Raw genomic sequence first — 17,319 nt, 5'->3', positions numbered from 1 at the left:
AAAATGTGTGTGGGGAAATCTTTTGCATCTGACTTGCTGTCATGTAGGTAGGAAAAATATTGTTGTGGTGCCATGGTGCAACAGAATGTCTCCTGACTACATTAAACACTGATCTGGCACCGTGCAAACACCTTGCAAACTGTTAAAGAGTGGGTATCCTAAAAATACAAGGCACTATGACTTTATGCTTTGGAATGACTCTTCTAAATGGTATTAGAAAAGTAATCTAGTGATAACATTACCCAACTCCCGATCCAAATGTTATTCCAAAATAGTAAAGTTGTGGCCTCATGTGTAGCAGTAAAGGAACTTGGGATATGTTGTCTTCTCTGCTGAGTCAGGGTGGCTGTCTGTGGAGCTGTGTAGTGAATCAAGCTAGGACCTGGTCCAGTGGAGCAGTTTTTTCCCCTGTTCCCTGGACAAGCTCCCTGCCTGTGGATCAGAAACCAACTTCCAGGGATAGGAGAAATTCTGGAATTTCTCTAAATGTTTATCTTCAGCCTTCAGGTGATTGCTAGAATTTCCTTGGTCCGTTTTCTGGATAAGATACCTCTGCAAAATAGAAAGTAAGTTAACTCTTGTTTTTACACCACGTGATTTTTCATCTAGAATCGGGTAGGTGTATGTTTGTGCCATTGCTATTTTGGGAGATGTTGAACTTGATACAGAACAACTGCATCAGACAGTGAATGGAGACAAGGGAGGGAGGGAAAATGTGTAGCTATGTTCTCTCATCTGTAATACCAGATTGTTAAGATATCATGTGAAAAAATCTAAAAGCCATCATGTTTAAAATCACTGTCAGCATTACAACCCTAAAGGAGTTCCAAAGATGAGCTTGAGAACTCTATTAGGTATCAAAAATAATGGCCTAGTGAAGACTGATTTATGTCATGTTGTCCTGGGTTCAGCAGTAGCAGTCATTTTTTCTCCTTAGTAGCTGGTGGAGCACTGTGTTTTTGACTTTCGGCCTGGGAACAGCACTGATAACACCGATGTTTTCAGTTACTGCTCAAATGTTTAGTCTGACCAAGGACTTTCTGAGTCTCATGCTCTGCCAGGGAGGAGGGGAAGCCGGGAGGAAACAGAGACAGGACACCTGACCCAAACTAGCCAAAGAGGTATTCCATACCACAGCATGTCATGCCCAGGATGTAAACTGAGAGTTACCCGGAAGGGCGAGTGCACTGCTGGGTCGGGCTAGTTATCAGTTGGCGGGTGGTATTGTATTCTCTTCCCTTGTTATTTCCTTTATCATTATTATTATTGATGGTAGCAGCAGTGATTTGTGTCATACCTTAGTTATTAAACTGTTCTTATCTCACCCCGTGGGAGTTACATTCTTTCTGTTCTCCTTCCCATCCCTCTGGGAGCAGGAGGAAGAAAGGGCGGGGGGGTAAATTGCATGGTTCTGATTTACGGCCTGGGCTTAAACCATGACACATGTCATAATTTTCATTTCCCTCTGATATTCTGTAAGCAATAAGATGCCTCCGTTCCTTTGGAGACTAATCCCATCAGCTTCTGCCTCCCCATCCCCAGCTGACCCTTTCTGAGGTCACTGAAGCAATCAACGTCATTCAGCAGTTGGTGCTGATTTATATTCACTTTTGAAGTTCAGCTCCTTTCCCAGACCTGGTTAACGACCTGTTTGCCTACCTCTAGATGTAGCAGGCACTGGTGGTCAAACCTCTTGTTACCAGCATCCTCAAACAGCTGCTGACTGCCACTTTATCCATAGCACTGTTTTAAAGCTGTTTAGACCTTGCTGGTCTGTGCCTTGAGAGCTGAAAGGCTGCTGGATGTCTGTTGTGAGCTTACAGTCTTGCTAGCTTTTATTTCCTTTTCCCTCCAATTTGTAGTCTGAAGTGCTGTAAGTCCTGTCAAAGGAACAACACAGTGCCATTTATTCCAATATAAGTATGTATTATCACATGCAATGGTTATTTGTGCTTCCCTGACTTATCTGCACATCAAATAGGCTGCACATCACCTTTGAAAGCTCGAGCTGTGTTGTGTGTCCAAGTTCTACAGGAGCAGCAAGCTGTCTCATCAGGCTGTTGTGAAATGTCTCATTTATCTGAGCTATCTTGACTTTTAAGGTCATTTTTCTCAAGACTTGTGCGTGGAGTAACGCGTAAATCTACTGGTTTTCCTCCAGGCATGTCAGGTTATTGCTTTAGATATGTATAAACATAACAAGTTGCAACACTCTGATAGAAAAATGTGCTCTTACCAGCTGCTATGTGCGTTCTTGTACAGGCGATTCTGCAATTAGAAGCATAAACAACCCTTGATTTTTACTTAAATAATTATTATTACTTAATTAAGTTGAAAGTCTCCTGAATGACACACAGAAAATAGGTTAAAATCCCTTTTTTTGTCACTGCTGAAATTCAGTTTGTAATGTTAGCACCTTAATTGGGACTACTTTGCTTTGAACTTAATGCTACAACTAAAGAACATGCAAATAAAAATGGCACGTTCTGTTACTGCTCCTGCAGTTTCTGAGGCTGTGATCTTGGGGCAGGGTGGTGGCGACTTGTTTTGAGCTACGCCATAATAATTACAGGGAGACTTGTTCTAATACTTGTCTCATAACTATGATTTGCCATTTCTTTTTTGTACGTTAATGCCAGTGGGTTTTGCTTTGTTTAGGCTGCTGGAGTTGGAAACATGCTTAGGAAGAGAAATCAATGTAAATTTAGCTTATAATTTTATATACATCTTTCTAAGCACAAAGAGTTTGTGGTCTAGTCATGGCACAACATTTTAACTCTTGAATGTTTAGCTCCAGCTTTGGATGAAACAGCAGGAAGCGTTAAAGCATAGAAGAGCACTAAAGCAAGCACTTCCTCCTGTTAATTTATCTGTGTGTTTGCTTGGTGGGGTGTGTTCTGGGGTTTTGAATAGTTTTTGATCTTTGCTTGTGTAAGAGGTGTTAGTTTTCTTGCACGGCTGTGAGTATCTGAACATGGTTATTTTATTTCATTTTATAGGAAGAAAATGGCCCAAACTACTGCACCAGCAACATCCATTCGTGATAAGGATTCCTGTGAAAGCAGAATGGTGGTTACATTCCTCATGTCAGCACTTGAGTCAATGGTTAGTAGAGAAATTAAGCAGCTGCATCATTACTCTCTTGGCATGTGCAGTATTGCACCACCACATTGCCTCCTCTGGGGAGCAGGAAAGGTGTAATTTCATATCTTTACCTTATTGTGTGCTGTCCAACCTGCTGTTAACTCTGTCTCTTTGCTTGTGGAAAATCATGCTAACAGTCTTAGCAGTCATTTTGTTTCTTGTTGTGATGTGGTTGTTTTAAAAATTATTTTGTCAAATAAGCAGGAAATAATTGTTGATTGCTCAGGTAGAGTGTGGTTGAAAGGCAAGAATCTGTTCTGGTCTTTGCCTTCTGTAATACAGGGTGAATAAATGGTCTTGAGGCTAAAGCCTTGTCCTCACCTGCTGTACCAATTCAACAAAACTTGTTCAGAAAAGACTTTTGTATTTAGCTGGCCTATCACCCGTTTTGTAGAAGTTATTTAATCATTGTGTTGTGGGGTTTAAGTTTGGCCCAGGGCTGAGAGTAGAAATGCCTGTCCCATTTCCATAAAGTTGAGGCACTGTCAAAGATTTGGTTCTTTAAAATCATTTTTGTAAATGATAAGAACAAAAATTTCCTTTTTAGCAGTGGAATTTGAATGGGATGGTTATAAGGTAATTGATTGCAAGCCTTTTTTTCCAATGGCTGTATTCAGTTCCTAAAGGTTTTGTGTCACTTTTTCCTCTTGTGCTGCAGTTGTTGGTGTTTTTATAGGTTGCAATAATCTCTGATCTGAGTTCCTAGGAGAAATTGACTTCTTGTGATCCCTTCTTGATGATCTCACTAGTTTTCTTAGGATCTCTGCTCTCTCCCTGTGCCACAGGCTTCCTACTTCTTTGCCAGAAATTTCTCCCAGCAGAATGCATGTAGGCATTCACAGGGAAGGTGCAGTCCTTCTGCTCAGGAGGAATTCACCTGAGCCTGAGCACAGCAGGCAGGACGAGACGGACTGCAGACAGCTTTCCTGCTCACAACCACACCTTTCTGAACAAACATGATGTGTGATAAGCCTGCTGTGACTCAACAAACTCCTGTACGCTCTGTTGAAAGTTGCAGTAAGACAATATGATTATCTAACAGGGAAGTGATAATTTCACATGGATTGATGTCATAAATCACTTTAATTAAAAACAGTGCAATCTCCAAGTCTACACAAGGCCTTAATTTCCCTAATGCATCTACAGTGCTTTTAAGATTCCTGATGAAAAGCACTTCAGATGTATAAATTATCCTTTGCTAATCGCTGATGTTATGTTACTCGCAATACCTTCTGAAGGGTGGATGCTGGCAGCAGAAGTAGTAACTTTTTCACATGATGCCACATACATTTCTATTAACTGTACTCTTAACTATAGTAATAAAGCTTTTGTTTTTCTTTTTACAGTGTAAAGAACTTGCCAAGTCCAAAGCAGAAGTTGCCTGTATTGCTGTATTTGAAACAGATGTGTTTGTAGTTGGAACTGAGAGAGGAAGAGCCTTTGTCAATTCTAGGAAAGATTTTCAGAAGGATTTTGTTAAATACTGTAAGTTCCAATGTTGTGTTTTTATATTTCACAAGCTGTGTAATGTGTTTTGCATAATACTAATAACTTTTGGGAGCAAAGGTCTATATTTCATGGCTACGTACTATAATTATGTTGACTATAGCAAAACCAGCTGTTTAAGAACATAGAAATGATCAGTAACAGTGGTCTTGTTTGGAGTGTTATTTCAGCTGTGGCTGAAAATGGTTATTTTTTTTTCCTTACATAATGTTTCCATACATAATGTTTTTCCTTACATAATGTTTCCTTACAAACTAGTGCAGAGAAGTATTAGACTTACACCACATCCTGCATTTCCTAGTACATGTTAATTTTTCTTTGTAACTCTTCCTCTAAATCTTGCACTGGCAAAGGCTGGATGTCACATTCAACAGGTAGTGGACTACTTCTGTCAGCTCAGATGGGCCTGGTTCTTCACATCCCTTCATGCCTTATTAAAGCAGATGCACATTTTTGACAAGATATTTTATGTAGCTTTTCTATATCACTGTTATTTACTAGACAGCAATATGTATTTATATCATAATGACTTAAAATTACATCTGCATTACACACATCTAGGGTGTGCTTTTTGTTTAATTTCAGTTTTATAGTAAAACAGTGGGACTTACGGTTTCATAAACCATTATCTGTTGAGTACAGGACAGTATTTTTAGGAGATAGGTTTCAAAGATTCAGTGGCTCTTTCGTGGAGAACTGATGTGCTCACTTAGGCAAGTGATGTCAATGGACACTGCTCAATAATAAAATTTACCTGCATAGGGAAAGGAAGAAGATGCGGGTTCAAGAACGGAGTATGAGAGAAGAATCAATCTGAGGAGAGAGCAGGGGAGTTTGAGCAACAGCTGTAAAATATTCTGGTTTGACTAATTAAAAACTGCTTGAAGAGCAACTATGTTTAATATGTAATAGAAACACTTGCTTCTCAGAATGCTTTTGTTGCTAGCTAAAATTCTCCTGGAGGTTTTGTCTGGAGGCTCTGGACGGTTTTGTCTGGAGGCTCTGGACAGCTTTGTCTGGAGCCTCACCAGGCTCTGGATTTTTGCTGCTGTCCTACTTGCTTGGACAATGATTTCGTGTGCAAAAGTCTATTTACTCTAAGGAAAGACACCCCAATGTTGCATTATAACAGATAATTGATATCAAAATGCAGAATTACAACCTGACTGAGGCAGTGCTCCCATACTGGTATTTATGAAAACTGTTAGCTGAATTATGGGGGAAGTTCAGTTTTTCACCTCATCTCCTCTTTTTGCTTGTTGTTGTTCCTTAAAGGACTTCCCTGAGATCCTACATACTTTGTTTTATTGCCACTACAGTGGTATTATGGGCCCTGATATACAGGAGACTGTATACTGGGTACATCCATTGGTAAAGAGTCTGAAATAACTGGGATTTGGTGTTTGATCCAGGGAAGCACTGGCTTCTCATCCATGCTTATGTTTGACTGTATCGTGTGCATGTGTTTAAATTTTACATCAGAACTGATAATCCTGATCTTTTGCTTTACTCCAGTTCAAGACACTTGTTCTTGGGCAGTGATTTTATACTGTCAGGCTGAAGAGATTAAACAGTATGCACTTTGGAAACAGTGTTTTTGTTCTGCTTCTTGCAGAACATCGGGGTGTAAATCTGTGTGAATAAAGCCAACTAACCTCAGTCATTGCTATCATGATATGCACTTCACTAAGTGCATATCCCCTGTTCTTCCTGGAGAGTTTTGGTGCTGGAGGTAATTTTCTCCTGTTGCTGACAAAGGTGTTGATAATTCCTGAAAACTTGACTTCAGAACACAGATTTTAAGGAATTAATAGCATTACATATTCCTGGTGATGCTGGTTCCATCACTGCCTCTGACAACTTTGAGGTCTTGGTGAAATTTATAGTGTAATATCTTTTGATCTAAAACTTAGAACTGTGGAAGCAACAGTTCCTTTCCTTTAGCACCTCATGTCTTCAGTTAAATGTGAGAGCTAGCAATAGACAATGTTAGTTGCAATTTTAGTAGGTCCTTTGGAAATGGCTAGGAAGGCCACAGTTCTGTGTTGTTTTAATATATTAGACTTGAGCCCTTTTTGCTCCTTTCTGATGGGTAAAGGCTTCCAAGCAATTCTTACAGTGCTGTTAGAATGAAACCTTTAAAAATCCAGCTGGGATATTGGCCTCTGGAACACATGGTGCTGACAATATGGAGAATTAGCTCTCCACTTGTGTGGGTCTCTTAATTTCTCTGTAAGTCTGGAAACAGAAGTGTAGCTACTAAGCATTCCTCTGGTTACGTTTGACTGTTATGACAAGCCAGCATGTGTCTCCGGTCCTTACTTCCTCTTTTCCCACAGCTCTTGTGTGTAGTTGGAGTAAATATGAAGAGCTTTCCAGCATTTGGAGGGCTCAGGCTTCAAGCCTGCTGTTACTTTTAGTAATAAGTATAATTTAGTGGGCTAAATTGATGAAATGTACACATAAGGTTTATGAAGGAAGCAGCATCTGTGCTTTCTAGCAGTATAGGGCAGATAAAAGTAACAGCAGTTCAGTGGCAGCAGCACTGGGGTTGGGTTTCCTGTGGCTTTCATTCATGAGGATTTTCACCCACATGGGTTTCCTAATGCCTAGTGCAGGGAAGGAGGAGTCCTGCACATATCTCATGTACCTTGTTACCCTAAGAAAATGCGTTAAAACAAGTTATAGCAATGTTTTGGGCTTTTTTTAAAAGTATTAGTATAGATTGTGTAGTGAGTGTTGGAGAACCAGTCAACGGGCATTAATTATTTAAAATTGAGGCAGATAATGTATTCTTCTGACCTGTGCTTAATGAAGAAGGCTGTAAGCCATGTCTTACACTGAAATGATATGTTTCAATAAATGTAGCACTGTGTTGTGCTTGTATGTATAACATGTAGCTTAAGTAGCCTACAGTGTCAGTTACTCTAAGCCTGTGTAAGCTTATATTGTACATAAAAGTGTATTCTTCCAATGCCTGCTTATATTCAGAATATGGACAAGCAGGGATACTTGTGCCCTGTAAGGAATCAAGATCATACACGTCTTGCTCTACCAGTGCCTCTTTGTTTTAGTTGCTGTTCCCTGCTGAAGTCTATTATGTGGTCCTCAGTTCCTCTTGGATGGCCTCAGCAAGATGAAGTGTGCCTCCTTGCTCTCTGGATTTCTGTGGAGTTATCAGCTGTCCTAAACAGGAGACCTGTTGCTGGCAGGTGTCTCAGTAATGCTGCTTGCTTCATATATTCATCTGCATCATCTTGGCAGTTTCCCTTGAGTTTCAGTTAAGGCTTGGTGTCAGCTCTGTGGAATTCATCCTCATTTGAATGGAACTGGAGGTGGTTTATAACACAGACAAAAAAACCCAACCAACCAAATGAGGCTTCATCATCCTCAGGTTGTATTTGACTGTCAAGTGAGTATCAGAACAGCTTCCTCACTCTAATACCTTTTTGGTCATCTGCTCTGGACTTTGAGAGATGTGTTTTCCATATCACCTGCCAGGAACTGATTGTTCTTCAAGAATCCTGGTTGCCTCTGCTAGCATTTCCACTGATCCCGGCTGTTGCACCATCGGTATGTAGGTCTCACAGAAGCATAATCCTGTGAGTTCTGCAACTTTCTGTCAGCTCTCTCAGTCATGCTGCTTTTTCCTTCTGTGGTACCGGGGCTCTGGGCTCACTTGCCTGAGGTGGGGCCATCTTGCTTCTGTAGGTGGTTCATCTTGGATGATAGGTTCTTTATTCTTAGCAGCCTTCATTTTCCTTCTGATGGCCTTATGTTTCCATGCTGATCTTAACAATGCATCTGGTATGGGCCAGAGTTTGGCTTCAAGTCCTGCTAGAGACTTTGTTTCAGCGTCTTTCATTCTTTTTACCTGTACTTCCATGTCCATCCAGCCACAGGTTGTAAGAACTCCTTGTAGCTTCAAGAATGCTTAGAATCCAAATGTTTTTAATGGGCACAACTGTTCCTCCTGCTCATGATGAAGGAATGGCACACAATGCTCCAAAGACCTTTTGGGAAAGATTGCTCAGCTTTGGCTCCTCAGTATCTTTGGTGTGTGGATTACTGTTCCCTTTTGGATATTCTCCATCATCTGCAGGCAGGTAAAATGACTCTTTCCATAAACTAGGCTGCTGGAGCATGTGTGGCTAGGCTTCTGTCTCATTGAATCCTTCTGGCCTTTGAGCAAATACAAGTATCAAGTTTTTCTGGGGAGTTCTTCATCAGACATTGTGCTCCCTTATCTCTTTCTCTGTTACTAATGTAATGCTTCAGCAGTTTAGAGGGGGATGGAAAGAGCAAACAAAACCAGAAACCTGAAAGACTGGTTTAAAAACAAAACAAACTCAAAACTGGCAAGTTCTGAACTGGATTGGCAACTGTTTGACTACTTTGGCCTGCTGTAATTTCTGTCTGAATACCTCCAGTTGGCATTTCTGGGCTTGTAGTAGCTTGCCCCTATACTCTAGAGAAAATTAAGCATCTCTGTCTGAAGTTATACCTTGTCTGGGGTCTTGCTATGGTGGATGTCAGCCTCCTACTCCATAGCTGAAATTACTGCTATGCAGTGACTGTCCTTGCTTCAGGGTTTGGCGTCCACAGAAGCTGCTGTTCACTGTGCAGGATCTCTTCTCTGTAAAGAATGAAGGTTCCAAATACTCAAAAAGACTACAGGGCAATCCTTTGGTCTTTGAGGATATGTAAATGGGATTCTGAGTACATCACATGTACACTTGCAGAGTGTCAGTTTGCTCCATCACTAGCTGTTCATCTCCATAGGCTGGAGGATGCCTGTGTGGAATTAAAGCAAAGTTGCTGCCTAGACCTTGTCTTCAGGCAGCATCTTCCTGGTTATGCCAAAGAGGTGCAACTCACTTCTGTCTCTGCTTTCTGTGTTCTGTTCAGTGTCAGAATTTTGAGCTTCCAAGGATTCTCCTCATGAAATCGTACTCTTGCTGTTCATTGAGTGACAGAAATAGTTTTCTTCACGTTAGTTAATGTTTAAACTATGACTACACGGGACAAAGCTGCTCAGTGTTCCTCGAGGCTGTTTTGCATCTCCAGCTCTGATGCTGCAGCATAGCAGAAGTGCTGTCAGTGAACACAGTGTGCTTCACTTGGCATGGGGCTGTTTGATGTTATCACACTGTACTGAGATCCTGGACTGCTGGAAGGTAGTCTGAATGCACTGGATATGCTTTCATCAGAAGTGATGGCTTTGCTCACTTCAAGACATCTCACCAGCAGTAAATATGAACTCTGTGATTGCCATTTACATGAGGACTTTCCTACAGAGGAGTTTGTGGCACTGGCTGGAGTCATCCGCTCTCAAAAAGTGCATATGGATACGCAGGCCGAAAGTCCAACTGTTTGAAGGCAGTAGCTTCTTTTGTTTTTCCATCATTGTCTTACACTGTTTTTTACTGACATGCACTCCAAATTGCCTAATATGTTTTTTCAAACTGGAAGAATCTTGTGAAATCAGAGTCTATACTTTTGTGATTGAAGCTTAAAGAATGTTAATATTCTCCGTTGCATTGCTACAGGTGCAATTAGTTCTAATACTGACAATAAAAGTAATGCCAGCAACAGGGCCAGATCCTTAAGGCAACTTAGGTACCTAAAAAACTGGAGCAAGGCTTCTGAAAGTCTCGCATCTTTCTCACATCACATCTACCTGTAGGCATCTAAATAGCTCATCAATCAGTCTTGAGCTGTGTTTTCTTCGTAGGTGACAGGATCAAAAAAGCATGGTGTAGAAACACATGACTGAAGCAGTTTTTTTAACCAAAGCTAAGTAAAGAGTATAGCATGTTGGTATAAATATAAATGTCAACATGCTGAAGCTCTGTTTGGCATGTTGCTGCTTTCATTTTTTCTAATGGATGAAGCTGTTTACATGTTTGTGTATTGCCTGTGTACTTTCACATTAAGCAATGCTTAACAGAGTGTGGTATTTCAGGCCTGAGAGCATCATGCACAGATCGTGTATTTAGGAGGTGAGGGGTGGGAGTCAAGCTACAGTAGAGTGACTGTTTTTATTAACTCAGTAGCTCTGATTTAATTTTAGAATTGTGCTTAAAAATGTCTTTGATGCAATCTGCTGAGATAGCCGCTGACACTGCAGCATGCTAGTTAGTGCCTGTGCTGTACTGCTGGTCTGGATGTAGTGTTTTTATGGTACTTTATTTGGATGTTCCAGTAACGATGGAAATAAAGTAGTAATACACTTGATCTGTTTCTTCCTTCCTATTGTGATTACCTCTGTGTTCTGTATATTTTAATTGTCGTGCCTGTAGGAATTCAGAAGCAGTATCTAAATGGGGTGTTTAGCTTTTCAGCTCTAAAGCAGAATGTGTCAGACTTGAAATTGAGTAGACTGAATCCCCTGACCTGTATGGAAGCAGCCTAATACCTTTCCATTATTAGTCTAATAACAGAAGGCATTAGTGGGTCTAAATGCTACTGATTGTGTCCTCATTATAATATCTAAATGACAGTCTTCATCATCTTTGTCTCTGATTATCTGCTATGCTTTTATAGTGAAAATACTATTCTATAACTAGCTGACATCTTTTTGGTGTTGCCCAGAGGCAAACAAGGGATTTGTGTCAAGGGATTTGACACAAATGCAGCTAGTTTAAAAATACCACTTTTTGATGATGATGTGCCAGTATGGAAACTGGTTTCCCACAGTCGTTTACTTTGGCCCTAAACTAATCCATGGCCAGCTGAGACCTTGGTGGCTTTTGCTCTTCCTTAAGCTACAGAATACTTTGGAAGAGAAACGAGTCATTGAATTGTAGATTTAAATTGTAAGTTAAAGAAAAACAGTAAGAGTCAGGTGGAGGATCCCAACAAAGCACTTCTATAGTTTCATATCTGCCATCACTAATGTTACTATTTTAAATCTAAATAATACTATTTTGAATTATATTTAAATTTAAATATTTTAAATTTAATGTTACTATTTTAAATAAGTTTAAATTAACATCACTAATGTTACTATTTTAATTATTTAAATATTTAAGTAAATTAAATATTTTAAATTACTATTTAAATTGAAAATTTAAATTTACTAATTTAAATTTTAAATAATTAAAAAAATTAAATTATTTTACTAATACTATTTTAAATACATTAAATGAAATGTAGCAGGAAAAAAGGATGTTGGAATAGTTGCTTTTTAAAGCTGTGACTGTCTGGATGGTTTTCTGTTGCCAAGCCAGAGCTGTTTTACACCTCTGTAACTCTTGATCTCTTTTTTCATGCCAGATTTCCTTCCAGCTGTTTGGGAGCGGCCTCTTTAAAACAACCTCTGCTAAACAACCTCTGCTAAATTCGGTTTCAGTATCTGCTGACTCTTCCTAGTCACCTTTATGGGAACTAGCTCAGCTGTGGCTCTCAGTTATGTTCCTGAGTTTTCACCTCCCTTTTTGTGCAGATGACTTGGAATATCTTGTACTTCTCCATATTGATAGACCAGAAGAGATGGCTGCTACTGGCTACATTGACTATAGCCCATCACCTTTTCTCAGACTAATTATGCTGGCAAACATGATGTTTAACAAGGTCTTAACTCCTGTGTCTGTCACTTGGGAGTTAAGACCTTGCCTGTCTGCTAGTGGAAGGGATCACATGAATGCATTCTGTGAGTCAGGTTGCATTGTGCCTGTTCAGTGATGATAACAGTTAATGATAACCTGGCTGGCTCTGCCTGGGCTTAATTAAGTAACAATTTTATAACGTTTTTGCTTGAGAGAGTTGTGGGCATGGCAACTGCTGGCTTCTTGTGTATCTTCTTTCCTATTCTGCAGCCCTCTGTGCAAACTGGTCTTCTGCAGTTGGGCCCAGACCCCTGTGCCACTGTAAAACCTTGCATTGTGAGTTGGTTCTGGGGCTCCCTATCTCCAAGGATGCTACAAAGATGCCTGGAGTGTTCTAATGGCTAAAGTTTATGGGATATCTTTGTTTATTTCATAAAAAGCATGAAGCTTCAGATGTTCTTCCTAGAAAGCTAGGACACTTTGCTACATACATTGTGACTGCCCCCAGCACTCTGGGCTTCTGCTTTCCCAGTCTCTTAAAGTATTTACACTGTACTCTGTTTATTGGAAGCACTAGTTCATATTTTGCACCTATTTCTGCCCCACCTCTAGCTTTTGGGGGAGTTTTCTGTTGTGGTTGTAACTGCTTGATAAAGTACCTGAAGTGTGTTCATTCTTGGCATTGCCAAAAGCTTTTTTGATTTAACATTTTGATTTCAGTCACTTTCTATTTTTGTATTTGCAGAATGTAGTTATGAGTTAAAGCATCTACCCTTGAAGACGTGATCAGTTTATTCCTAATAAATCACATGCATTGGAATTAGTTCAAAGATAACATTCCTAGCACTTGCCCAGCAGTTGCAGTTACAAGTAATAAACCTAAAACCCAGAGCAATCATCCCTGTCTGTCTTGCTGTAAGAGCTGCTTCTTTGTTTGCCATTGCTGTCTCCATTTGAGCTCACTTATACAGTCCATCTTACCAGTCCTCTTCTGCCTGACCTTTTGAAATGCAAATAATGTAGGGTTTGAGCTGTCCCATGTTGCATTTCTCACGTGTTCATTATGTATTCGTATGTGTGTATATATATATATATATGAATAGTATGTATTTATATGTATTCTCAAATATGTATTCGTTAGCTGAACCCCACATTAACAGCCTAGATCTTCATGAAAGGCTTGGAAATGTCTTTTAGCTTTACCTTGTGGCCTGCTATACTCATCCTTTGCTTTTGTACTATTGTTCTTCCTTTTCCCAAGTTCTCAAAATGAAAAGAAAGATTCATTTGCAAAACCTCTGTTACACAGTTAGACACAGGCTATTTTTAAAGTGTTTTAGAAGCTCACTTTGTGCCTCCCTTCCTCAGGGGTGCTTCCTTTGCTTCCATCCTGCTAAGAGCTAGTTTAAAAAACTTTCTTAGTAAGTTCAGGCACATTTCGGTGGAGACCACCCATCTCGTCCCATCCGAGTTGAAAACAAACAGAAAATTACAGTAGATAGCTGATCTGTTTGAAATTCCCTGGTTTCTAATTTCTGCCTCAGGTGATTTGCTTTTCTTGTGGTTTAAGTGATCCTTTGATAATCCTAAAATGATTTCTCTTTAATGTGAGGTTATTGTCCAATTTCCTGAACTGCAAAACTGGATGGCCTTAAAAAGCTCACAGATGAACTTGGTGGATGCATTGCAAAACAAAGCAAACAGCTTTTAGCTACACACACATTTACTTTCCCTCTTTCATTGCTCATAGTTATTTTCACAGAGTAATTTTCCTTAAGCACAAATGGTAAAATGTAGGTACATGAGTAGTGTCACAAAGTAATTGTTGCCCTTAAGTTGCCTCTCAGAGTGTCTGCGCAGGGGTGATATTCATACTCTTATAATCTCTTTGTGGCTTTCTCCACCTGGGGGGTTAAAAGCCAAACTACCTGATTAGCAACCTGTTGTTTTAACATGCCTTATGTACAGTGGCACTGACAGCTCTGCTAGAGGAGTGTTGAGCTCCATCACCTTCAGATACTGAATCCTACCAGCTTTTCTCTGTTGTTGTTTGTGTCGCATCTCCTCTTCAAGCGACATTTTGGAGGAAATTTCACTTAAGTAAACTGTGTCTCTGCTAAAGCTTGATTTTTGTGTCTTACTCTTTGGTGACACACGGATAGTGCTGATTTTGTCAGTTGTCTGCCTCCTCCATGCAGCGGCATTCCTCTCACCTCTGGGTCGGGTCTTGTGAACACAGATGTGCTTTATGGCCTATTTTAGTCTGCCAAAATAGCACTTAGGCCGTGCTTTAGAATACATGTTGTATAACACTGCTGAGCTGTAACACCCTTTTATCATTTTATAAGCATAACAGCATCTATTTAAAGCAGGAAGCTGTACTGTCTACCCATCTGGAGGTCAGGGTGTAGCTCTCTAATTGCTACCATAAACAGGAAAAAATGGCCAAGTCCAAATTTGATCATTTCAGGTATTTCCTTTTTTGCTCAGTCATAAGAATTTTTGTAAGAGGGCGCTTTTACTTTAAAGCAGCCTATTCATTTTATAGTATATCCATTTTATAAGGATGGTGGTAGCTGGGAGATTCCTTTTGCAGCCAAGTGGTAGGCTGGGCTGTCAGACCCGGTCTGCTGCTGATCAAGACAGGTAAGAGGGAAGGGTGTTCTGAATAACCAAAACACCTGGTTGGTACAAGAAGGTAAGAGGCACTGAATCATGTATGGACTCTTGAGTGCAAAATGATGATTGTTGTTAGGAGCTGGGTCATTTTTAACAATGCTGAATCTGGAATAGCTTTTGCAGTGTAACAGGACTAATCCTGCAGTATGCTCTCAGCTGTGTAGAAAGCAATTGTTTTATGATATAACCGTTCCTTACCCTTCCTAAGCTATTTACCTTGTAACTACAGCCCCCATCTCCCTTTCCCAACAGGTTTTATTGCACATGTCCCAGGCATTCCCTCCCAAATATAGCCTGAATCCTGCTGGGTGCTCTAGTAGTTTGTGGCAAGGACTTGGTCAGAGCCTGTAAGGTTTGTAATCTCCAGCAAGTGGAGATGTGTCCATTGATGCTGGCTGCCACAGGAGATGAATGGCTGCTGGGTCTGATCAGTTTTGCAGAGCTCTCATAAATCTTACTGTGTTTGAGACTTAATCTTGTTTGTCAGAAATTCTGTCAAAAGTGGGAGAGATTAGGGAGGCAGATGCATGATTTGAGCTTAAAAAAATGGATTCAAGACATGTAGTGAAACCCAATGATAAGAGTTAAGAAGGAAAATGTCAATGTCTTTTTGTCTAGTTCTCATTTTAATGGGAAGTGAGCAGTGTCATCATTTTTGTTTTGCTTATATTTAGAAAGTGTGGGTAGACTTTTGAGGAGCTACAGTCAGTAAAGGCGTTTTCAATGAATCAGTCTCATAGGTGGAAAAAATCCCCACCCAAAAAGCAACATTGCATGTGGCTATGAATGGAAACTGATGTCTCTTATCCCCAAGTCTGCAGGCAAACTTTATAAGCTGTCGTTAATTAAGCACCTGTGTTATAGGTATATAATAGCATTCCAGTTTTGCACTATTGTTTTTGTTATGGTAGGCCCTGTCATGTTGCAGAGGAAGCAAAAGTGTCAGGCCTGAAGAGCTGGAGAGCTGAATGTTGTGTGGAGGTGGGATTCCAGTGCAGGAAGCAGACATGTGATTCGTAGAGGGAGAGAGAGATTCTTTTTTAAGCAAAAAAATCCCAGTTTTTAAGATTATAAATGTCTTTAGTAAAAGCAGTGGTGTTTCAGCTCATTTCACAACTCATTTATGATCAGTTGTTTAAACAGATGTTTGTTTTCTTGTGTTAGTGTAAAATGACAATACTGGCCGTGCAAATCAGCGTTTGAGCCGTACTGCTGTGACTGCTCAGGATGAAGTCATGACACAGCTTCACCACCGATCATCCTCTTGCACATAGGAACACAGATCTCCCATGCTTTTTCTTTCATATGTAGGATGTCTGTTGTTTTCCCCCATTTTTGCTGGGTGATTCACAGTAAATCTTGGCAAGATCTGAGTGGTAAGAAAGGAAGGCTGCCACCAGAAACAATCACTTCCGTTTGCTTTTAAATACTGAAAGTGTTGTTATTCCATCACTCTTTTGGCAATGACTTTTGCTCAGAGACTATAACAAGGTCTAGGGCTGAAAATCTTCTCTGTTCTGTGTGCTGGTGTCTTGTTTACAACTTCTCCTATTCACTAATGAGATGTGTGTTTGAAATGCCTTTTGAAAGGTAGGAGTTGTTGTGACAAGGCAGATTCCTTCTCAGCTAAGTACGTACAGCATAAACAGACCAGGATGTAACATGACATGCTGCATAAGGCATCATGGATAGCACTGGAGAGCTATGGGGCCCTCTATGGAGGCATTTTAACCTTTTCCCTGGTGATTGTGTTAGTCCTACTTCTCTTGGCTGCTTTGCATTTTATTTATACTGAAATTAATAGTTTGCTACCTCTTCGTGCCCCAAAAAATCCCTGCTTGGATGTGTCTCTTAATTCATCATTCTTACACCTCAGAGGGTGATATTTCTGAAGGCTGTAAGGAGGATGTAATAATTTTAGGGTAAACTTAAATTTACTCATTGTTCATGTACAGATATAAGTGCATTTGCTTCTAAGACAAGTGAATTCTTACGATTTTTTTGGCAGGGATCCTGCCCTAGTGTCTATACTCTAAACTAGAGGGACTCGGTACTGGGAGGTTTAATAACTTACTTTATTTTTGTCTTATTTTTATAACTAACTGCCAGGTGTTACAGAAGAGGAGGGGGCTGCAGAACTGCAGGAAACAAAGCCTATACCGCCTATAAATAGACTGCCAGTGGATATTGTGGAACTGAAAGCTCTCAGGAAGTCTGTGGAGGACTTTTTCTGCCTTTGCTATGGTGAGTGTTTCAGAGTCTTCTAAACAGACGTCCTGGATTTCTAACTTTTCTTCCAGCTGGGAGGAAAGTACTACATGATCTTAGCCTTCCAACTACACTGCTGTTAAGGTGGTAATTGTAACTTTTAGTACCCGATTCTAAAACATACCAATACATTGCATAGTTTTCTCAATGTGGTTTGTGGGGTGTGATGTGA

The 17,319-nt window shown here is 40.2% G+C and overlaps 1 protein-coding gene across 9 annotated transcripts in view; it reads left to right on the top strand.

The window, feature by feature from the left end:
- The window catches only part of GTF2I (general transcription factor IIi), a 75,881-nt gene that overhangs the window by 10,550 nt on the left and 48,012 nt on the right, over nt 1-17,319 (top strand). For all 9 annotated transcript variants that reach the window (XR_013958097.1, XM_080630324.1, XM_080630322.1 and 6 more), the window contains exons 2-4: nt 3,000-3,105; nt 4,491-4,629; nt 16,989-17,123. Coding sequence is in view for 8 of the 9 variants with exons in the window: in XM_080630324.1 (XP_080486450.1) it covers nt 3,000-3,105; nt 4,491-4,629; nt 16,989-17,123 (380 nt within the window). In the remaining variant the exon portion in view is untranslated. The remainder of the gene's footprint in view (nt 1-2,999; nt 3,106-4,490; nt 4,630-16,988; nt 17,124-17,319) is intronic.

This window comes from Psittacula echo (genome assembly GCF_963264785.1).
Source record: "Psittacula echo genome assembly, chromosome: 15".
Taxonomy (NCBI): Eukaryota; Metazoa; Chordata; class Aves; order Psittaciformes; family Psittacidae; genus Psittacula; species Psittacula echo.
Note: the sequence above shows the minus strand (reverse complement) of the source record. Positions and strands in the feature narration are given on the sequence as shown.